This window comes from Pantherophis guttatus, chromosome 2 (assembly GCF_059756535.1).
Source record: "Pantherophis guttatus breed Tessera chromosome 2, ASM5975653v1, whole genome shotgun sequence".
Classification (NCBI taxonomy): Eukaryota; Metazoa; Chordata; class Lepidosauria; order Squamata; family Colubridae; genus Pantherophis; species Pantherophis guttatus.
In genome coordinates, this window is record NC_142064.1 from 292326608 (window position 1) to 292349941 (window position 23334).

The 23334-nt window shown below is 49.0% G+C and overlaps 2 protein-coding genes across 2 annotated transcripts in view; both read right to left on the reverse strand.

Annotated features, from left to right (window-relative positions):
- Positions 1 to 23334, reverse strand: part of LOC148116177 (H-2 class II histocompatibility antigen, I-E beta chain-like) — a 252867-nt gene that overhangs the window by 129991 nt on the left and 99542 nt on the right. The gene's annotated exons all lie outside the window — the stretch shown is intronic.
- The window catches only part of LOC148116181 (H-2 class II histocompatibility antigen, E-S beta chain-like), a 40337-nt gene continuing 34259 nt past the window's right edge, over positions 17257 to 23334 (reverse strand). The window contains exons 3-4 of the mRNA XM_087888757.1: positions 17846 to 18127; positions 17257 to 17685 (exon numbers count right to left, since the gene is read on the reverse strand). Coding sequence (XP_087744883.1) covers positions 17501 to 17685; positions 17846 to 18127 — 467 coding nt within the window. The 3' untranslated portion in view covers positions 17257 to 17500. The remainder of the gene's footprint in view (positions 17686 to 17845; positions 18128 to 23334) is intronic.

Sequence of the window (23334 nt, forward strand, 5' to 3'; positions counted from 1 at the left end):
TTCTTTTTTCCTTAAGGAGGTCCGGTCTAATTTTTTCCTCTCCTGCCATTGGTACATTTGGTGTTGTCCCTTCTCCAGGTTCTTGCACACTGTCTTGCAAGGGGAGGCATTGCTCAAAGGAGCCCAAATCTTCTCAGGCAATTTCAGACAATTCTTACAATCACACTCCAACCTATTTTTCCTGTGGTGGCCCCAAGACCCCAGATGAGGAAGGGGAGGGGGAAATTCTGCCTCGGTGATTGAGCCACTGGAGTCCTGCAGAGTCAGTCTGGATGACCTCTGGAGAGGGCGAGGCTCAGTTGGAGGGCTGTCTAGGGGCATCTAGAGGTGATGGGGAGAAGGGAGGGGCCTTCCACTTAGGGCTGCCCCATTGAATTCCCGCCCTTTTTCCCAGAGAGCAGGTCTTCCCCTCCGTGGCAATGTCTTCTGCACCAGGAACGGCTTCAGATGGATTCCTTGGAGGTCATCTAGTCCAACCTCCTGCTCTGGCCTACACCCTTTATACCATCGAGCAGGAGACTCTATACCATTCGAATCTGAGCCCCAAAGAGGGAGGGAGCCATTGGGTGTCCAAATGGGGCAGGACCCTCCAGTTGTGGAGGAGAGAAATGGCTGAAATGGCTGGGTGAATGTAGGGGAGTCTCGGGTGCCCCCCAATGGCTCCCCACAAATACTCAGGGAGGACCGTGCCTGCTGCCATTCTGCTCCTCAAAAGGGGGCTTGAGGGGAAGCAGAGCAAGGGGGCCTCTGAGCAGAAAGGGGGGTTTTGCCCCTTCGCCTTCCTGGATCTGCCCACCCTCCTCCTGAACCAGATCTGACTTCGGACCAAAAGTAGCCTGGATGGTGGATCCAGAGGCAGTGGAGGGAGGAGCCTCCTGCGGGGGCAGCAAAAAGGAAGAGGAGGAAGAGGAAGGGAGGATTCCAGGGTTTTCTTACATCTGAAGTTTATTCTTTTATAGCAAAGCGAAGGGAAGGGAAGTGATTCGTTGGAAGAATAATGTAGATGAAGCTGCTGTGGGTTCAAAGCCAGGAGAGTTGAGGGGTCTGGAGTGACAGGTCCACCTAGCATCCCTGGGGACAGTCTAGATGGTCTCCACCCCTCCCTCACAAGAAAGAGAGGCCCTGAAAGGAAGCTGGGGTGTATGTGTGTGTCTCAGCAGGAAAAGGTCCAGGCTGCCATTCTCCTCCTCCTCCCCCCAAACTGCCACCTTCAGCCTCCATTTCTCACAGGTTGCAAAGAGGACAAAGAGTCATCAGCTATTAAATAAAAAATATGCTTTTGCATCGGAGAGCAGGATTAATTCATGAGTGCTGTAGAAAAAGAGATGGGGAAGAAAATCAGAATATAAAGAGACACTTTTATCGTAAATAATAAATTCTTCTTCCCTTTCATCCCCCACCCCCAAGGCAGACCCACACTGCGGGGGGTGTTCTGTCCCCATCCCCACTAACAGACGTTCAGGAGTTAAAGACCAAACCAGCTGGCAAAATCCTTTTCCTTATGATAACGGAACTTGGCAACAACCTAGTGGCAGCCTGCCAAGAGTTTATTATTTACAAAGAGGAGAGATAACTTCTCCCCGCTTCTGATACATCAAAGGAAAGCAGCTCAATAATTACGGAACTAATCAAGTCCAGAGATACTCCAGCAAAGTCTTAAAGCAAAAGTCCAGCAATGCAGAATGGCATGGAAGCTTTCAGCTTTGTTCGTCACAAGGTTTGACTGGGCCCTATCTCTTGCCCTTCGGCGGACACCGAAGGCATTGCCAGAGAGGAGGGTCCCCTTCACTTTCGGAGTCCTCTCCTGACGATGACACAGGCTCCGGTAACGGAGCCACAACAGGGGGGTGGTTGATAGGCAGGGACACATAGAGAGAGAATCCGCCCATTTCAGGGAGGAAAAGGCTGGGATGCTTCATATGAAGAAAGAAGACGGGGCTACGATGGGGGTGGCAGCTAAGGGGGGAGCCTGGGCTCACTTGGCCAGAAATTGTGTGAATTCTCACAAGGAGAAGGGGGGTCAGGAAGAAGAGCCTGTCCAGGTTCCAACTAATGAACCCAAATGAGTCTGCATGGGGTGCCAAGAAGGATCCTCTCGGACCGGAGGGGGGAGGGGGTGCAGTTCAGGGCGAAGTTTTGGAGGGAGTTCATTAAGTTGATAGGATCATCTCAAGGACTTAGCTCCCCCTTTCATCCGAGTACGAACGGAGGTAGAGAACGAGCGAACGCAATGATAGAACAATACCTGAGATGCTACGTTAATTATCAGCAATTTAGCTGGGCAGATCTCCTGCCATTTGCTGAAGTGGCCTACAATACCACAGTGCATAGTAGGGGTGAAATGCAAAATTTGTTACTACCGGTTCTGTGGGCGTGGCTTGGGGGGGTAATGTGACTGGGTGGGCATGGCCAACTTTTTTTTTTTTTACTTTTAAAAGCATTTTTTCGGCGGAAGAGGTTGTAGAAAAAATGCTTTGAAAAGTAAAAAAAAAAAGCCTCTGATGATCGTGTGGCTCAGCTGGGCATGGTGGGGGAGGGGGGCGCAGGGCTTTTTGCTACCAGTTCTCTGAACCACCCGCTCCCATCGCTACCGGATCGGGCTATCCAGTCCGAACTGGGAGCATTTCACCCGTGGTGTCACCCCTTTTGAAACAGCCACAGAGTGGAACCCCCCTCCACAGTGAGCCTAACAGAATGGGTGGGTTGCTTACAAAATGCATGGGGGAATTTAAACCTGGGCTGCTCCCTCCCCAAGGGAGGAATGGGAAGGAATGGCCCCCTCCTTCCCTTCCCTTTTACAATTTCCCCAAACGTGGAAAAATTCTGAGCAAGATTTTAGCATTTGTGTATGCTTTTGTTTTTGATTGCAATACTTTTTCAGACCTCAGTAAAGAAACGTTGCCCAAAATCCAAAAAACTGCTCTATCCACAACAAGGAGGTTTTGTTCAGGCAAGTTTTTTTTTTTTTAAAGGAACAATTAAGGAATTTTAAAAGCCACCAATAACTTGTAGGAGAGGATGAGATGAGGAGGAAGAGGAGAAACTCACCTGCAGGAGGTTGGATGGGAATTGCTGGAAGGAGAAAAAGACCCAATCAGGACCCTTCATGGGCTGGAGGACTCAGCGGGACCCCCTCCCCATCGATAGCTTATAATAGGTTGTGTGATCTTCACTTATAGCCCCTCAAACAAGAGAAGCTGCCAAAAATATTCCCCAAGGAGCCCCTCTTGGCCACCTGCTAAGCTTGAGGAGAGGCCTCCCCTAGAGGGTCCCCTCCCCACAACCTCTCCTCCAGCCCCCCAGACTCACCTTTCTTGCTCTTCAGGTAGGAGAAGAGCCCCACAGCCAGGAAGGCCACTCCTATCACGGCCCCCATGATCCCCGTCCAGAGTTTGCTCCTGGCAGAGCTGGAGGAAGGGGGCTCTGGGGAAGGAGAAGGAGCCTCACCTGAGCAGGAGGATCAGGCCCACCTTCCCCCAGGAGGGTCCATTGCAGCTCTCCCCATGGGGTGGGTTTCTCCCCCTTCTCAGGGCAGGATGGGGTCCACAGACCAGGAGGGGAGGGAGGGGAGGGGCTTACCCCACTGGACGGTGATGGGGGCCTCCAGGCTGGCGTGCCCCACCTTGCAAGTGTAGACATCCCCCCGTTGGGGCTGGGTCTCCAGCATCACCTGGAGCTGGTAGGTCCAGTCTCCGTTCTGGAGCTCCTCCCCGAAGGCCACGCCCTCCTCCTCCGGCCGCCCGTTCTTCAGCCACTGGACCTCGATCTCCATGGGGTAAAAGCCCGTCGCGGTGCAGAGGAGGATGGTGTTGGGGGAAGAGGGCTCCATCTTGGTGGGGGAGATGGAGACGGTGGGCTTGGCTGGAGGGAAGGAGGAGAAGGAGCCACATGAGAGACACAACAGGAAAGAAATGACGCAGAAGACGGGAAGGACAAACGCAGCACGAGTCGGATGATTCTTGGGATCTCGTTGAAAATGAAACCAGATTTTTAATTAGATCTAATACCACAACATTTGTTTGTTTGTTTAGTAAATTTAGTTATTTATTAAATTTGTTTGCCAAAGTGGCCACAACTAACCCAAAGTCTTACAGACACTCTCCTAGCCGTGACTGCCACCTGCTCTCCGGGAGTCCAGGAGAATCTCCAGAATTGCCAACTGGGTCTCTGGGACAATGCAGCTCCACCCGGAAGGAAGTTGGTTAAAGTCCCCCATCTTGGGGCTCCCAACACCCAAAGCCCTTTGGCCTTTCCAGGGTTCAGCCGAAGCCCCTAATCCCACTCAGCCCCTCCCCCCACAGCCTCCAGGACCCTCTAGAGGCAGCCTCAGCATCTCCTGGGTCCCCAGAGGTGGAGATGAAACCTTATCACATCAGCAGACGGAGGAGACCTCCAGCCCTGGTGACGGATGGCCTCACCCAGCGGCTTCATGCGGAGGTTATAGAGGAGAGGAGAGAGGACGGAGCCAAATGCCTCTGGGCAGCCCTGAAGGTGATCAACCAAGTTTGCCAAGGGAAAGAAAGAAAAAGAAAGAAAGAGAGAGAAAAGAGGAGAGGGGAGGAGAGGAGAGGAGAGGAGAGGAGAGGAGAGGAGAGGAGAGGAGAGGAGAGGAGAGGAGAGAAGATCTTTGTCCCAATTTTCTTTGGTGTTTCAATCACTTTTCAAAAAGTTTTATTTGGAGAGAAAAAATTTCTCCTTCCACTTTCCCTTTTCTCCCTTTAGGATCCACAAGATGCAGAAATAAACAAAAAAATCAGCAGAAGATTTCAGGGGGAAAAGTGCAAAATGTGATGTGGCTGCAAAACCCCCCAATTTTAGGCAGCCTCAACAGAAAGAGGCATTTTTAAGAAAAGGTTTTTTTTTCCTTTTAAATACCTACCAAGGGACACAACTTTCTCCCTCGGCCCTTCCAGGAATCCAATTTAATAGACAATATCTGCCCCACATCATGTCATTCAAGATTTCTTTTTGATATCAAGCTTGATGCCTAATATAATAAAATAGGAGACAGATATAAATCAGAGTTTCTTGTAAAAATCAAATCCAGAAAGCACCCACAGGCAGACTGATTCAGCCGGATTCATTAAGTTCTTTATATACACATATATAATTTTGGGGAGAGTTGAGGGAAGGTTGGGAGCCTCTCTTGGTGGCCGGAGAAAAGCTTTGGCCTCTCGGGGGAAGGAGACGCCCGGATCTCTCCGGAGAGAAAAGTCAGCTCAGAAGTCAAAGAAAAAGGAAGAGAAAATTCCCCCCAAAAGGACTCAAGAAACATCCTGTGATTTCAGGTCTCCTAAAATGGAACCTGACCAACAATTGGCATTAAATACATGGAATTTAATAAATATTCCTCTTCTTTTAATAAAGAACAGGAACCCCTGGAGAATTATTGGCCTCTTGTCTGAAGTATTTTCATGGAAGTAAAAATAATACTTTTGATGAAGAAGAAATTATATGAATCACAATGAAGTTCAGGATCACCATTTTGGATTTATAATAAAAATGCATTCTATTTATGTGGATGAAGCTTGTGAGCAGCTGAAGGTTTTTCACAAACTATCCAGACAGAGATTTTGGTCCTGTCCCTGAACCAGAGGAAGGAAGGAAGGAAGGAGGGGAGGGAGGGAAGAAGAAAGGAAGGAAGGAAGGAAGGAAGGAAGGAAGGAAGGAGGGAGGGGAGGGAGGAAAAGAGGAGGGGAGGATGGGCTTTGGAGTCTTTGGGCAGCTGATGAAGCTCCTTTCCCTGAAGGGAAAATCCCCCCAGAGACCCCCAAAAGGAGGGAGGAGGGAGGGAGGCCCTGAGAGGCCCACAAAAGAGACACACTCACAACACCAACACAATTGGCACTTGGGGCACTTTCGGAGGTTATGAAAAAATCACTAGATAAATTAATAAAAGTGGTGAAATCTCTATATTAAATATTATTGGAATGAGAATTATTTCAAGTACTGTGCCAGATGACAAGAATGTTGGGCTATTTATAGGGGAAAAATAAACTTTAAATATTGTCCAGAAACAATGTAGCTGGATATTATTATCTCCAAGAAAATATCCTCTTTGGTAGTAAAAACATATCCAAATGCATCTTATGTGGCAGGTAAAATCCTCCCATGTTTGCAAGGAAGAATTTAGGAGTGAAAATGAGTTTTGCCTCCAGACTGAATCTGTGGAGAGCAAAATCTCTGCAGGTTCCCAGAAAATATTCAATTATTTACCAAAGGAGCAAATGCTCCAAGAGGCTTTTCTCTCTTAGGATCTGGAGGTTTTCCTCTTATGGAAGAAGGATCTCATTGGATTCTATGGTGAGACGTTAATTTTGGAGAATCTCTGGGCTCCCAATGGGAACATTAAACTTAACCAGTTCTTAAGTGATGATGCTTTCAAGACTTCTCTGATTCTAATAATGTACAATAATTTCCCTGGAAAGGCCAAATGGCAACAAGGGCAGCTAAATGATTTGCGCAATGCTTGGCCTCTGAAACCCCATCAGTCAATAAAAAAAATATAGAAGATTTTTATGAGACAAAGAAATAAAAGGAGAAAAAGAAATGTAGGCAACGTTGAAGGAATCTGGAAGAGAGAATGAAAGAATCTGAGGCTTCAGGGTTGAATGGAGGCCCAATTTCTTTCTTATGACCCCAAATTCAGTTTTAAGCTTTGTGGGTGTTTTTGGATTCTCCCCCAAATCAGGAGCCTCCCCAGGAAGGAAGACGGAAGTGATCAGGATTCCTGTTATTGGGGGTTTTACATCTCGGTTTAAGCATTGAATCATGATGACCAATTCTAGGCTGCTTTTGTTACTCATCTGTTTCTTTATTGGATTGAAAAGCTGCTGGACTGGAAATGACTCTGAATGAAGAAAGACGAAAGAAAAACAGGAGATCCATAGAAAGGGGTCAACAGGTGAAAAAGCGTCCACTAATTCTTTTTTTTTATTTTGGGTAAAATGAAACCCACATTTTTTATCCCAAAGTGCCAAAAGCAGCATTTCTGGAGCAGAGGAAGAGAGGGAGGGGCTTCTGGGTGGGAAGAGGGAGGGAGACGGGAGGTTCCTGAATAGGATAGAAATGAATCAGCGATAGAGAGAAATATATATGTAGATACAGGGAGTCCTCGACTTAGGACCACAATTGGGCCCAAGATTTCTGTTGCTAAGTGAGGCGTTTGTTTAATGAATTTTGCCCCATGTTACGACCTTTCTTGCCACAGTCATTAAGTGAATCACTGCAGTTGTTAAATGAGTAACAGGCTTGTTAAGTGAATCCAGCTTCCCCACGGACTTTGCTTATGGGAAGATCGCAAAAGGGGATCACGTGACCCTGGGATGCTGTGACCGTCACAAGTACGAGTCCGTTGCCAAGCATCTGGATTCTGATCATGTGACCCTGGGGAGGCTGCAACGGTCATAAGTGTGAAAAAGGGTTATAAGTCATTTTTTTTCACTGCTGTTGTAACTTTCAACGGTCACTAAACGAACCGTTGTTAAGTGGAGGACTGCCTGCATTGAGCAGGAGAGAGAGAGACCTGGCTGGATTCCCCTCCCCCACCCCAAAAGAAACATATGTGGATGGATTTTCTTGTGGGGGGGAAATGGATTGAAGGGATCCCAGATTCCAGGCAGGAGGAGAGTTTGGACCCTGGGAAGAAGATTTTGTGAATCTGAGAGTGCAGAATAAATAAATAAATGAGGAGCAAAACCTCCGTCCGGGAGGATCCCAAGGAATGAAAGGAAATGAAGGGGGGGGCTGGCCTCCCCCTCCCACGGAAGAGCCCCCCTCCCTCCCTCCCCCCCAGACTCACCTCTCCGGCCAATGAGGCGCTCCTCCCTCTTGGGCGCCTGGTAGTTGTACACCCCGTAGTTGTGCCGGCAGAAGTAATCCACATGGGCCATCCCATGCTGCAGGTACTGCTCGTCCCTGTTCCACTTGTCCACATCGGGCTGCATGAACGGAGAGACGGCCACGTACTTCCCGAGGTCGCTGTCGAAGTAGTCGATCTCCTGCAGGTCGTAGATCTGCCTGTACAGGAACCTCACCCGCTGCGTCCCGTTGAGGAAGCGGCACTCGCCCTTCGCCTGGTACAGGAAGTGGGCTGCGAGGGGGAGGAAGGCCGTCAGGAGGGACTCCAGGGCCCATCCTTCCCAGCCGCTGGGAGAGGAGGGGAGGATCTACGCGGGAAGGGGGAGTTGCTGGAGTCCTTCCGAGAGAGACAGACTGGCGGAAGACGCCCCCTGGAGGAGGGAACAGGAACTCTGTCAGTCCCAGAGAGGAAGGGAGGCTTCCTGGGGGGTCTGGAGGGGGGAGGGGAGGAAAGAGGGGGAGGGGTGGGAAAAGGCAGGCAGAAGCTCAACCGGTCCAGCGATCCCGTTCAGTCTCTGCAGGGAAGGTTGGATCTCAAGGGGCAGGAAGGATGGGGGGAGGGGCTGGAGGGAAAGTAACGTCCATCCCCCCCACTCTCTCTTCCTTTGGGAGGGGATCTGGGGAGGGGCCACAATGAGGACATCTAGACCGACTCTCCTGGGGTCTCCCAGCCCTTCAACACCCACCTTCCCTCCCTCTCCCCCCCCCTTTCTTCTTCCCCCCAATCTTCGGCCCAGCTCCCTCCCTTTGGGTGACTGTGGAGGATCACCCCTCTTTCCTCTCCCCCTCCCCAAAAAGAGCCTCTCAAAGGGAGGGTCTCCCGCCCCCTTCACAAAAGACCCCCAACATCCTTCTCCCTCACTTCCCCCTCCCCTCCAGGGGGATTATGGGGCTGGGGGGTTCTTGGTCTCCTCCCCAAATTCAGGGTCTCCCCATGAAGGGCCTGAAGCCCCCCTCTTGCCTCCCCTTCAGAGCCTCAAATCTGAGATTCAGGAGAAAAACGGAAGTTTCTGAAGAAGCCCAAAGACTTTTGCTCAAATGCCTCTTTTTCCCTCTTTCACTTTTCCTCCCCTTCCTGTTTCCATGCAGCCCCCTCCCACCCAGACCCTGGGGGAGGGGCGAGAGAGGCCGCGACCCCCACCTGGGCTACATGGGGGAAGGGTTAGGATTAGGGTCCCTCTCCGTCCTCCTGGGGGGGGCTGTGGGGAGGAAGGGGGAGGAGACCACGCAGAGATGGAGGCTGGGGGAGGCTTCCTTCCCCCTTCCCAGCCCCCTCCTCCCCCGCCCAGCCCCCTCCTTACCGGGGGTCTCCTCCCCCCCTTCGCTCCCGGGGATCCGGGCCAGCGCCCCCAGCAGCAGCATCAGGGGGAGCCCAGCCAAAGCCATGGAGGCTCCCCACAAGCGCCCCAAAGGGGGGAGAAAGACGCCCCCAGCCCCAGAGGAGGAATCGGAGGGTCTGGAGGGGGGGAGGAGGTTTCCCCGGACTTCGGAAGAGGGAGAGTCCTCAAAGAGCAGGAGGACCAATGGGAATCCTCCCTTCTGCAGCGTCATCGGTCTCCGGGCAGAGCCTCCCTTGACTTCGCCCGATGCAGGAGAGAGTTCTGCGCAGAGAAGAAATTCACGTTGGTTACTCAGGCCCCTTTTCACTCCTCAATAATATTCTGTGCTTTAAGTTCTGTTTTCAAGCCAATTGCAGCAAGAAATGAAAAGGGATCCTGAAAGATGGAGAAAAGATTCCTAGTGGGGATAATAAGTTGCAATTTCCTGTCCTGCCCCAAAACCTCCCCAGAGGCCCCCTAAGACCCCCTCAAAGGGAGGGTCTCCCGCCCCCTTCACTAAAGGGAGAGTTTGGGGGAGTTAATTTCCGAGGAGCAACTCAGACCCCCAAATACCCTTCTCTCAAAGCCCCCCTCCCCCCACCCTCCAGGTCCTGATTGAGGAATTGGGGATTATGGGGTGGGGGAGGGGTTTCTTGATCTTCTCCCCAAATTCTCCCCCGAAGAAGCTCCACTCTTGCTTGACCTTCAAAGTCTCAAATCTGAGATTCAGACGAAAAAGTTAAAATTCTTTTTCTTATATTTTTGGTGACATTTATGGATTCAGGTCTGAAAGTGCCTCAGTTTCCCTCTTTCGCTTTCCCTCCCCTTCCGCTTTTAGCGGAGAAACTTTGGGGGCTCCAAATTGATTCGGGCTTGGAAACTCTGCCTCTCTTGCCCCCGACCCCTTTCCCAAAGTCTCCCCTGGGGGTCTCCTCCCCATTTTTCCCCCTTCGGCCCCCAGCATCCGTGGGTCCCTCCCAGCCCCCTCCTTACCCGGCGTCTCCTTCCCCCCTTCTCTTCCAGGGATCCCCGACAGCGCCGCCCCCCCTGCAGAGCCCATGGATGCTGCCCCACAAACGCCCCAGTGGTGTGATTCCCAAATTTTTACTAGCGGTTATGTGGGCGTGGCTTGGTGGGCGTGGCAGGGGAAGGATACTGCAAAATCCCCATTTCCTCCTGATCAGCTGGGACTCGGGAGGCAGAGAATAGATGGGGGCGGGGCCAATCAGAGGTGGTATTGACTGGTTCTCTGAACGACTTAAAGTTTCTGCTACCGGTTCTCTAGAACTGGTCCGAACCGGCTGAAACCCACCTCTGAAGCAGCCCCAAAGGGAGAGGAGAAAGGCACGGATGCTCCCTGAAGCCGACTCCACTTGCCTTGGCACTGAGGGGGTTCCCTAGAGAGCAGAAGCCCTTAGACTTCTATCCCGCTTCCCAGGGCTTCCCGGCCCTCTCTCGGCAGTTTAGGGAGTCAGCCTCTGGCCCCCAACAATCTGGGCCCTCCTTTAACCCAGGGGTCCCCAACCTTTGGTGGCCTGGACCAGGGGGAGGGGGAAAGAGGGGATGAGCTTGTGGGAGGGGCTAGTGCTTGTGGGGCCGCAGGGGTCTCTGATGATGCTCGTGCAAGGACAGGACAGGACAGGACAGGACAGAACAGAACAGAACATTCTGTTTTGGCCAAGTGTGATTGGACACATAAATCATTTGTCTCTGGTGCAGAAGCTCTCAGTGTCAATGCAAAGCAACAGAGGAATAATAATCGCATAATCATAATTCCAATAAGAGGGTCAGTCAAAACCCTGATCGTCTCGGTTGCTCTTCTCTGCACTCCTTCTAGAGTCTCGAGATCTTTTTTCTATCCTGGTGACCAGAACTGGATTTGGGATTTCCATAGATAGCGGTAGGTGGATCTCATCATGCGGATCCTCGGGAATCTCCCTGGATCCAGTGGCCTCCACACTTGACTAAGCGCCAGGTGGATTTCAGGTGAAGCGGCTGTGAGGTCTGAATGGGGGTCTCAGCTGAGCAGGAGAGATGGGGGAGGGGGGTCTGGAGGGACAGGCAGGCCAAGAGTTCCCGGGTCAGTCTAGAGGATCTCCACCCCCTTCCTGTCCCCCCCCATTGTAAGAAAGGGAGGCCCTGAAAAGAAGCTGGTAGGTCTCAGCAGGAGAAGGCCCGCCGTCCACTCCCCCTCCCTTACCCCCAACTTCCCCTCCCACCCCCTGGACCGCAGCAGCCGCTTGAGTTCCAGAGGCCTGAGCGGTCTCTTCCGGGGCTTGGGCTCTCTCTTCCACACAAACAGCCGCCTCCGTTTCACCCCCGGGGCCTCCATCCCCCCCCCCCTCGCAGGCAATGCGTACCTTTCACGGGCTCTACGACTCTCGGTCGCCTCTCTCAGGCGTTGCAGAGCCTGGGTGGTCAGAAGAGTTTCTTTCTGCTCTTCCTGCCAGGCAGCATCTCCGCCTCGGCCTCTGGTAGTTGTTGCTCCTTGGGGGGGTCTTCTCCAGCTCCAGTAACCTCCCCACGCCCAGCGACCATCGGGCTCTCTCCGGCTTCTCCTCCGGCTGTGAATCAGCCATCCGTCCCGAAGCCTCCCAGCCACGGGGAAGTCGCGGAAGCAGCAGCTCCCATCTGCTCCTGGTCTTTGCTCAGCCCCCACGGGAGTTTTTCCGGGATGGCTGTTAATTGCAGACCTCGCTTAATGCCAGGCGTGCCTCCTCTCAGCACTCACGAAAGAAACACCCCGACTCCCGTTTCATAGAGAAAGGGACTTTTCCTGAGCATGAACTGAAGGCAACCAGAGAAAAGCAAACTCTGAGGCAAAAGGCGCGAAAATCACATATAGAAAGCAATCCTTAACCCCCCCCCCCCCAATCGTCCGGTCAGGATTATCCAATCCACATCCCCCCCAGGGGTCATGTGGGGTGCAGCTTCCATGAGCCTCGGTGGAGCAGCGGACTAAGTGCTGTTAAGTGCTAGTGACCCGAAGTTGTGTCAAATGTCACAAGGAGAGGGCCGGTCAGGAAGTGCAGCCCATGAACCTGGGGTGCTCCCTCCCCTTCCCCCAGTGAGAAGAAGCCCCCCTCCTTCCCTTCCCTTCCCTTCCCTTCAGCAATTTCCCAAAAGGTGGAAACGATCCAAGTGAGATTTCACTGCGTTTTATTGCACTGAATTTTGGGGTCCCTTCAGGAAAAGCTGCCCAAAATTTCAGCAACTTGTCTCATCCACAGCAAGCGGGCTTTGCGGGGTCATTTCAAAGGTGCTTCGTTTACCTCAGAGAAAGAGAAACAGAAGAAGATTGAAGGAATTTGAAACCCCTGGGGTTCAGGTGAGGGAGGAAGAGGAGAAACTCACCTGCAGGAGGTTGGAACCGATCCCAAAACATCTGGAGCAGCCCTTGTGACACCACGGGCATTGACCAAATCCCCCTCAGTCAATTGCGGAAGGCAGCTCTGCTTGCAACTGCTGAAATCCCGCCAGGAGGAGACCTTTGGCGCCATCAAACTCCCACCTCCGCCTCTCCCGGGTCCTCAGAAGGGCTCGATGGGCGGACACAAAGGCCAAATCCAGGCTGAACAGCTGAACATCCCCCGGCCCCTCCGAGAACCATCTCCTCCAACGGACCTGGCGGTGGATCCCCTGCCTGGAGACGGATGACGCTCACAAAGCTCCATTTTTCATTGGGTGGGACGGACGTTCGATTTTCTGGAAGTCAGAAATAGAGTTGCACAGCGCTGACGCTCCCTCCTCTTGCTTTCCCCTCCCCCAGCTCCCCCTCACTCCCCCCTCAATTTTCCCCTTCCCTCCCCCTCGCTCTCTTCGCTCCCCCTCCCTCTCCTCCCTCCCTCTCCTTTGCCCCTCCCACTTCCTCCCTTCCCCCTCCCTTTCCCCTCTCCCTAATTCCCCCCTTGCTCTTCCTTCCTACCCCTTACTTTCCCCTCCCCTCCCCCTTACTCTTCCCCCTCGCTTTCCCCTTCCCTCCCCCTCCCTCTCCTCCCTCCCTCCTCCTTCGCCACTCCCGCTTCCTCCCTCCCCCTCCCTTTTCCCTCTCCCTAATTCCCCCCTTGCTCTTCCTTCCTACCCCTTACTTTCCCCTCCCCTCCCCCTCACTCTTCTCCCTCGCGCCCTCCGCACTCCCTCCCACCCCCAGTTTTCCGTCCTGCTCTCCGTGGGGAGCCTTTCCTCTCTCCTGATGCTTCCTCATGCATCTGACTTGAGACTGGCAGGAAAGGGGGGAGGGCTCCCTGGGGAGGAGCGTAAAGAGGGGCTTGGAGACCCCCAATTTCCTCCCTTGCACCCTGAGCCTCAGGAAGGTGGGAAAGGCTAACAGGCTACTGTGTTTAGAGGTGGGGGCAAGGACCAAGGAAGGGGAGACCCCCACTCATTTTAACCTTTTCCCTCTCTCTGGACAAGGGGAATTGGGTTCCCACGAGGTCTTCCAAACGGCAGGAACTGAGAAAGGGGGGAGGGGGAGAGTTCCAGGGAGAGGAATGGGAAGTGAATCTTTTGAGGGAGGGGAGTTCGAGGAGGGCCTGGAGCTTCTCCCTCCTTGTCTTGGAGGAGTTTCAGCCTCTACAGCAGCCCAGAGGCTTCCTGGTGGTCTCCCATCCTCAGGCTCACCAGGCCCATCTCTCTCAGCTGGGTGAGGGCATCGGAGGCTGGGCAGCTGCCAGCTGTTGAGGGCTGAGGATCAAGTGCCAGCTAATGGTTGGTGATGCCAGACCAGGCCAAGGCTCAGAGCCCCCACCCTCTCCCAGCTGCAGCAGGCAGGCATCCCACAGGGCGCCTATCCTGAGGGGGCCTGGATCCTCTCCTGGGATGGGGGGAGGGGCAGCACCAGCCTCAGCAGGCCAGAACTGGGTCCCCTCCTGCAGCTGAAGGAGGCGGCAGAGTCCGAACCTGCCCAACAATTGTGTGTTTGGACACAGCCAGTCTCACAAAATTGGCCCCAGATCCAGAGAGACTCTGGTGGGATCCCATCGCTCTCCTGATCAAAGCAGAACTTTTCCCTCCCCCACAAGACTTTGATTCTCTCTTGAGTTCTTCCTGACACCCCCACCCCTCATACACACACACACACACACACACACACACACACACACACACACACCCAGAGCAGCCCTTCTTTCTCCAGCCCCCAAGAGCTGCGGAGGCGCTTGGGCTTCGCTTCCCCAGCCTGAAGCTTTGGGCTCCTCCGAAGCGGAACTGAGGACCTGGCCAGGATCCAGCAGGCAACAAGCCTGGATTCTCCCTCAGGGCAGCTCAGGGACTCCCCTCCTCCTCCTCCTCCTCCTCCTCCGCCCCATGGCTGAGTCTGCAGATGGGGCAGCCACAAGGTCCTCTGCCCCATTGGAAGCGGCTGAAGGGGCCCTTCCCCACAACCTCATTACAGGTCTCTAGTCCTTTTCTCCCTCAGTTAAAGCCCATTGAAGAAAGGAGTCCTTGACTTATGATGGCTCATTTAGTGACCATTTGAAGTTACAATGGCAGAGTCAGTCTGGATGACCTCTGGAGGGGGCGAGGCTCAGTTGGAGGGCTGTCTAGGGCCATCTAGAGGTGATGGGGAGAAGGGAGAGGTCTTCCACTTAGGGCTGCCCCATTGAACTCCCCCCCTTTTTCCCACAGAGCAGGTCTTCCCCTCCGTGGCAATGTCTTCTGCACCAGGAACGGCTTCAGATGGATTCCTTGGAGGTCATCTAGTCCAACCTCCTGCTCAAACTTACACCCTTTATACCATCGAGCAGGAGACTCTATACCATTGGAATCTGAGCCCCAAAGAGGGAGGGAGCCATTGGGTGCCCAAATGGGGCAGGACCCTCCAGTTGTGGAGGAGAGAAATGGCTGAAATGGCTGGGTGAATGTAGAGGGGGGGTCTCGGGTGCCCCCCAATGGCTCCCCACAAATGCTCAGGGAGGACCGTGCCTGCTGCCCTTCTGCTCCTCCAAAGGGGGCTTGAGGGGAAGCAGAGCAAGGGGGCCTCTGAGCAGAAATGGGGGTCCTGCCCCTTCACCTCCCTGGATCTGCCCACCCTCCTCCTGAACCAGTTCTGGCTTCGGACCAAAAGTAGCCTGGATGGTGGATCCAGAGGCAGCGGAGGGAGGAGCCTCCTGCGCGGGCAGCAAAAAGGAAGAGGAAGGAAGGGAGGATTCCAGGGTTTTCTTACATCTGAAGTTTATTCTTTGATAGCAAAGCGAAGGGAAGGGAAGTGAGTGGGAGGAAGAATAATGTAGATGAAGCTGCTGTGGGTTCAAAGCCAGGAGAGTTGAGGGGTCTGGAGTGACAGGTCCACCTAGCATCCCTGGGGACAGTATAGATGGTCTCCACCCCTCCCTCACAAGGAAGAGAGGCCCTGGAAGGAAGCTGGGGTGTATATGTGTGTCTCAGCAGGAGAAGGTCCAGGCTGCCATTCTCCTCCTCCCCCAAACTGCCACCTTCAGCCTCCATTTCTCACAGGTTGCAAACAGGACAAAGAGTCTTCAGCTGTTAAATAAAAAATATCCTTTTGCATCGGAGAGCAGGATTAATTCATGAGTGCTGTAGAAAAAGAGATGGGGAAGAAAATCAGAATATAAAGAGACACTTTTACCGTAAATAATAAATTCTTCTTCCCTTTCATCCCCCACCCCCAAGGCAGACCCACACTGCAGGGGGGTGGTTGACAGGCAGGGACACATAGAGAGAGAATCCGCCCATTTCAGGGAGGAAAAGGCTGGGATGCTTCATATGAAGAAAGAAGACGGGGCTTCGATGGGGGTGGCAGCAAAGGGGGGAGCCTGGGCTCACTTGGCCAGAAATTGTGTGAATTCTCACAAGGAGAAGGGGGGTCAGGAAGAAGAGCCTGTCCAGGTTCCAACTAATGAACCCAAAGGAGTCTGTATGGGGTGCCAAGAAGGATCCCCTCGGACCGGAGGGTGGGGTGCAGTTCAGGGCAAAGGTTTGGAGGGAGTTCATTAAGTTGATAGGGTCATCTCAAGGACTCAGCTCCACCTTTCATCCAAGTACGAACGGAGGTATAGAACGAGCGAACGCAATGACAGAACAATACCTGAGATGCTAAGTTCATTATCAGCAATTTAGCTGGGCAGATCTCCTGCCATTTGCTGAAGTGACCTACAATACCGCAGTGCATAGTAGGGGTGAAATGCAAAATTTGTTACTACCGGTTCTGTGGGCGTGGCTTGGGGAGGTAATGTGACTGGGTGGGCATGGCCAACTTTTTTTTTTTTACTTTTAAAAGCATTTTTTTGGCGGAAGAGGTTGTAGAAAAAATGCTTTGAAAAGTAAAAAAGAGCCTTGGTACTACAGGGGTTTAAGGGGTTTAAGGCACCCTGTTATTAAGCTTATTAAGACCAGCTGCCTGCAATTACTGCAGGGTTCGAATCTCGCCAAGGCTCAAGGTTGACTCAGCCTTCCATCCTTTCTAAGGTAGGTGAAATGAGGACCCAGTTTGTGGGGGCAATAAGCTGACTTTGTATAAATATACAAAAGGATGAAGGCTATTGCTGAGCACATTGTAAGCCGCCCTGAGTCTTCGGAGAAGGGCGGCATATAAATCAAATTAAAAAAAAAAAAAGCCTCTGATGATCATGTGGCTCAGCTGGGAATGGTGGGGGAGGGGGGCGCGGGGCTTTTTGCTACCAGTTCTCCGAACCACCCGCTCCCATCGCTACCGGATCGGGCTATCCAGTCCGAACTGGGAGCATTTCACCCGTGGTGTCACCCCTTTTGAAACAGCCACAGGGTGGAACCCCCCTCCACAGTGAGCCTAACAGAATGGGTGGGTTGCTTACAAAATGCGTGGGGGATTGTAAACATGGGGTGCTCCCTCCCCAAGGGAGGAATGGGAAGGAATGGCCCCCTCCTTCCCTTCCCTTTTACAATTTCCCAAAACGTGGAAAAATTCTGAGCAAGATTTTAGCGTTTGTGTGTGCTTTTGTTTTTGATTGCAATACTTTTTCAGATCTCTGTAAAGAAACGTTGCCCAAAATCCAAAAAACTGCTCTATCCACAACAAGGAGATATTGTTCAGGCAAGTTTTTTTTTTTTTTTTTTAAAGGAACAATTAAGGAATTTTAAAAGCCACCTAAAACTCTTAGGAGGGGTTGAGATGAGGGGGAAGAGGAGAAACTCACCTGCAGGAGGTTGGATGGGAATTGCTGGAAGGAGAAAAAGACCCAATCAGGACCCTTCATGGGCTGGAGGACTCAATGGGACCCCTCCCCATTGATAGCCCATCATAGGTTGCATTGTCTTCACTTAAAGCCCCTCCAAGAACAGAAGTTCCCATAAACATTCCTCAAGGATCCCCTCTTGGCCACCTGCTAAGCTTGAGGAGAGGCCTCCCCTAGAGGGTCCCCTCCCCACCACCTCTCCTCCAGCCCCCCAGACTCACCTTTCTTGCTCTTCAGGTAGGAGAAGAGACCCGCAGCCAGGAAGGCCACTCCTATCACGGCCCCCATGATCCCCGTCCAGAGTTTGCTCCTGGCAGAGCTGGAGGAACGGGGCTCTGGGGAAGGAGAAGGAGCCTCACCTGAGCAGGAGGATCAGGCCCACCTTCCCCCAGGAGGGTTCATTCCAGCTCTCCCCATGGGGTGGGCTTCTTCCCCTTCTCAGGGCAGGGTGGGGTCCCCAGAACAGGAGGGGAGGGAGGGGAGGGAGGGGCTTACCCCACTGGATGGTGATGGGGGCCTCCAGGCTGGCATGCCCCACCTTGCAAGTATAGACGTCCCCCCGTTGGGGCTGGGTCTCCAACATCACCTGAAGCTGGTAGGTCCAGTCTCCGTTCTGGAGCTCCTCCCCAAAGGCCACGCCCTCCTCCTCCAGCCGCCCGTTCTTCAGCCATTGGATCTCGATCTCCACGGGGTAAAAGCCGGTCGCGGTGCAGAGGAGGATGGTGTTGGGGGAAGAGGGCTCCATCTTGGTGGGGGAGATGGAGACGGTGGGCTTGGCTGGAGGGAAGGAGGAGAAAGAGGCACATGAGAGACACAACAGGAAAGAAACAACGCAGAAGACGGGAAGGACAGATGCAGCACGAGTCAGCCCCTCCCCCCACAGCCTCCAGGACCCTCGAGGGGGCAGCCTCAGCATCTCCTGGGTCCCCAGAGGTGGAGATGAAACCTTATAACATCAGCAGACGGAGGAGACCTCCAGCCCTGGTGACGGATGGCCTCACCCAGCGGCTTCATGCGGAGGTTATAGAGGAGAGGAGAGAGGACGGAGCCAAATGCCTCTGAACTGCCCTGAAGATGATCAACCAAGCTAGCCAAAGAAAGAAAGAGAAAGAGAAAGAGAAAGAGAAAGAGAAAGAGAAAGAGAAAGAGAAAGAGAAAGAGAGAGAAAGAGAAAGAGAAAGAGAAAGAGAAAGAGAAAGAGAGAGCGAGAGGAGGAGAGGGGAGGGAGGGGAGAGGAGCGGAGCGGAGCGAAGCGAAGAGAAGAGAAGAGAAGAGAAGAGAAGAGAAGAGAAGAGAAGAGAAGAGAAGAGAAGAGAAGATCTTTGTCCCAATTTTCTTCGGTGTTTCAATCACTTTTCAAAAAGTTTTATTTGGAGAAAGAAAATTTTTCCTTCCACTTTTCCTTTTCTCCCTTTAGGAGCCACAAGATACAGAAATAAAAAAAATCAGCAGAAGATTTCAGGGGGAAAAAGTGCAAAATGTGATGTGGCTGAAAACTCCCCAATTTTGGGCAGCCTCAACAGAAAGAGGCATTTTGAAGGAAAGGGCAAATGCTCCAACTGGCACACCTCTTGGATGGATTAATGGGGGGGTTTAGTCTGGATGAGACCCCCCAAGAGAGTTGACAATAGATCCATTCCAGCCCAGAGTCCTTTGCTAACCATTTTGTTTTTCTCTTGAGGGATTTTCTTTTTTTTTCTTTTTTTTTTTTTTTATTGAAAGAGTTTTACAACAAATACAATTTCCCCACAACCCCCACCCCGCCTCCCCTTCCCCGACTTCCCAGAGCAGAACACAAGGTATTTCTATTAAGCTTTAACAGTAAGCTAAATTGCATAACCAATTATGCTAACACCCCTAAAAGAAAAATTCCCTTAACCCCCCATATATGAAATCCTATTTCTTAAACATAATATTTCTAATATCACTTATATAGCACTTGTACAAATAATAAGAAAAAAAACATCATTCGTAAGCTATTTGATATTTTTTGGTCTGATACTTATTTTGTATATAATCAATCCATCTTCTCCAGTCCTGTATATATCTTTCTTGTGTGTGATCCTTCAAAAATGCTGAGATTTTAGCCATTTCAGCTAAATTAGTTACTTTCAATATCCAATCATCAATAGTAGGCAAAAAATCCTTCTTCCAATGTTGTGCAACCAACAATCTTGCTGCTGTTATCAAGTTCAAAATCAATTTAGTCTCTACAACTGTACAATCTGTGGTTATACCCAATAAAAACAACTGTGGAGTAAATTTCAGTTTCTTTTTAAGAATATTCTGCATCACCCACCAAATCTTTATCCAAAATGCTTTGATTTTTCTACAAGTCCACCATATATGATAATAAGTTGCGTCATCACAGTCACATCTCCAACATTTAGCTTGCACATTAGGATACATACATGATAACTTTTTGGGATCTAAATGCCATCTATAAAACATTTTGTAAAAATTTTCTCTTAAATTTTGTGCTTGTGTAAATTTCACATTTCTAATCCAAATTTTTTCCCAAGTCTCCATCATTATTGGTTCCTGAAAGTTTTGTGCCCATTTAATCATACAGTCTTTGACCAATTCCGTCTCGGAATCTATTTCTAATAAAACATTATACAACCTTTTAATATGCATTTGTTTTTGATCTCTAATTTGTTTTACCAAATTCTCCTCATTTTGCACAAAGCCAGTTTTTTGATCTTCCTTCCATCTAGCTTGAAGCTGACCATACTGAAACCATGTATAAATTATACCTTCTTCTCTCAACGTATCTAGAGATTTCAAGTACATTACCCCCCTTTCCATAGTAAGAAGCTCTTTATAAGTAATCACCTCCTGTTTTTGTTCTATACTTATATTTTCTATTGCATGTCTAGGATTTGCCCATACAGGTATCTTGTAATTTAACTTATACTGATATTTTTTCCAAATCCTTAACAAAGCATTTCTTAATATATGAACCTTGAATACTTTATCCACTTTTTTATCATATAACAAATAAGCATGCCATCCATATAACAAATCATAACCTTCTACATTCAGAACTCTACCCTCAGTTAGATTAAACCAATCACTAATATGTGATAACACCGCTGCTTCATAATACAATCTTAAATTAGGCATTTTAAGACCCCCTCTTTCACGTGTATCTTGTATAATTTTCATTTTTATTCTGGGTTTTTTCCCAGCCCAAATAAAAGTATTAACACCTTTCTGCCATACTTTTAGATTTTCGTCTTTCTTAAGCACAGGTATCATTTGGAACAAAAATAAAAATCTAGGTAAAACATTCATTTTAATTGCTGCAATTCTTCCCAATAAAGACAACTGTAGTTTTTTCCAATTTTCCATATCCTTCTGTACCTTCTGCCAAAGTACCTCATAGTTGTTTTTATATAATTTTGCATTTGAAGCTGCTATATATACCCCTAAGTATTTAACCTTTTTAACTATTTCAAAGTCTGTCAATCTTACTAATTTATCTCTTTCCAGTATAGTCATATTTTTAACTATCATCTTTGTCTTATATGGATTAACTTTAAATCCTGATACTTTCCCATATTGATTGATTAAATTCAATATATGTGGAGCCGACTCTATAGGTTGGGATAAAGTAATAACCAGGTCATCTGCGAAAGCTCTTAATCTATAGTCTTGTTGTCTAATTACAATACCCTTCACTTTTTCTGAGTCACGTATCTTATTCAATAATATCTCCAAAGTCAAAATAAATAATAATGGAGACAGAGGACACCCCTGCCTTGTTCCTTTCTCAATTTTAAAAGCCTCTGTTAAACCTCCATTAACTATGATTTGTGCTGTTTGCTGCTGATATATCGCTCTAATTGATTGTATAAAATATTCCCCAAAGTGCATTTTCTCTATTATTTTAAACAAAAATTGCCAGTTCAAACGATCAAATGCCTTCTCTGCATCCAAAAATATAAACGCTGCAGGGACTTGATTGTTTTTTTCCAAGTATTCCAGTAAATCTACGATTTGTCTAACATTATATCTCATTTGTCTCCCTTTTATAAACCCTGATTGATCATTGTGAATTATTTGTTGCATGACTGGCATTAATCTATTAGCTAATATTTTAGCGAAAATCTTATAATCAGTATTCAAGAGTGAGATTGGCCTAAAATTCTCAGGTTTAATGGAATTATGATCCTCCTTTGGGATTAGTGAAACAAAGGCTGTTTTCCAAGAAGGTGGTACTCCTCCTCCTAGTTGTATTTTATTAAATAAAATTTTAAGTGGTTCTAACATTTCAGATTGTAGATGTTTATAAAAAACAGCTGTTAATCCATCTGTTCCCGGAGCTTTACCTATTTTTAATTGTTTGATTGCCTCAACTATTTCCTCAGAAGTTATTGGCTGATTCAATCTCTCTCTCTGCTCCAACGTTAATTCAGGAATCTCCATCTTTAAATATCTATCAATATCACCATCTTGAATTAAATCTTTAGCATATAACTTTGTATAAAACTCCAAAAAAGCCTTTTTTATTAAATTCTGTTGATAAATCTCTTTACCTCTAAATTCTATCTTATCTATGACACGTGATTTCTGTTTTTTCCTCATCGTATAAGCCAACCATCTCCCAGGTTTATTAGCATTACAAAATGTATTATGTCTGGCATATTGTATGCTAGTTGCTACTTGCCCAGCCATTAACATATTAAATTGCTCTCTTAAAATATTAATCATATCTTTTGCCTTTTTATCTCCCGGGTTATTTATAAGCAGTTGTTCTTTCTTTTTAATTTCCTCCTCTATCTCTTTTCGTCTATTTTGTTGTTTTAATCTATATTTATTATTCAAAAAAATTAATGTTCCCCTCATATATGCCTTACACGCATCCCATACCATCTCCATCGAGGTTCCTTTATTCATATTATTAATAAAAAATTCTTTCAATTGTTTTTTGAGCTCAAAGAGATTATCTTCATATCTAAATAAGTTCTCGTTTAGCCTCCAAGACCTCCTTTCCCCTCTTTCCTGCTCTAGTTCCACCCAAACCGGACTATGATCAGTTAATGTTCTTGGACATATCTTCGTACTCTTCACCCTAGAAAAAAGATCATTTGTAGTTAATATAAAATCAATCCTAGAAAAAGATTGATGCCTATCTGAAAAAAAAGTAAAATCACTCTCCAACTCATTCCTTTCTCTCCATATATCTCTGAGTTCGATATCCTCCAAAATATCAAAAAAAGATTTAGGCAACTTGGCACGCATGGTGGTCTTGGAAAGACTTTTTTTATCCTTCTGGGTATTTAATACCCCATTCCAATCACCCATTAAAAGTAAAGATCTGTAATCCCATTGTAAAATTTTGGTATGTAAAAGTTTGTAAAATTTTTCTTGTTGTTGATTAGGTGCATATACTCCAACTACTAGCATCTTCCCATTCTGTGTTATTAATTCAATTGCAATATATCTACCTTGAATATCAGCCTCAATTAAATTAGCCACTAAGCCTCTTTTAACATATATAACTAGGCCATTTTTCTTTTCTGGTGCTGAAGCCACAAAATGTATACCTAATTTCGAATTTATCAAATACTTTTGATCTGAAGATTTAATATGGGTTTCTTGCAAACAAATAACATCGTTCTGAAATTGTTTCAAGTAATGAAATATTTTCTTTCTTTTTTGTGGAGAATTTAAACCATTGACATTCCAGAATAAAAATTTATTTGCCATCTCTGGGCATTCCAAGCTTTGAGAGCATCAGCTGAACCTCCTCCGCCATCTTAGATTTCGGCCTAGCTCCTCCCACTGCTTGTGTTTTTTGGACTTGTTGAGTTGGATCTTGAGGTTGTTGTGCCAAATGTTGTTTGTAAGTAGCTCTTGTAATTCGTTGATCTTCTGGCAGTTGTATCTTCGTTAGTGCCTCAAGGGTTGGTGGTTGACCCCCACTCAGTAATGAATCTTCCAAGTTAGCTCCTCCAGCTAGTGCTTGAGCATAGGTT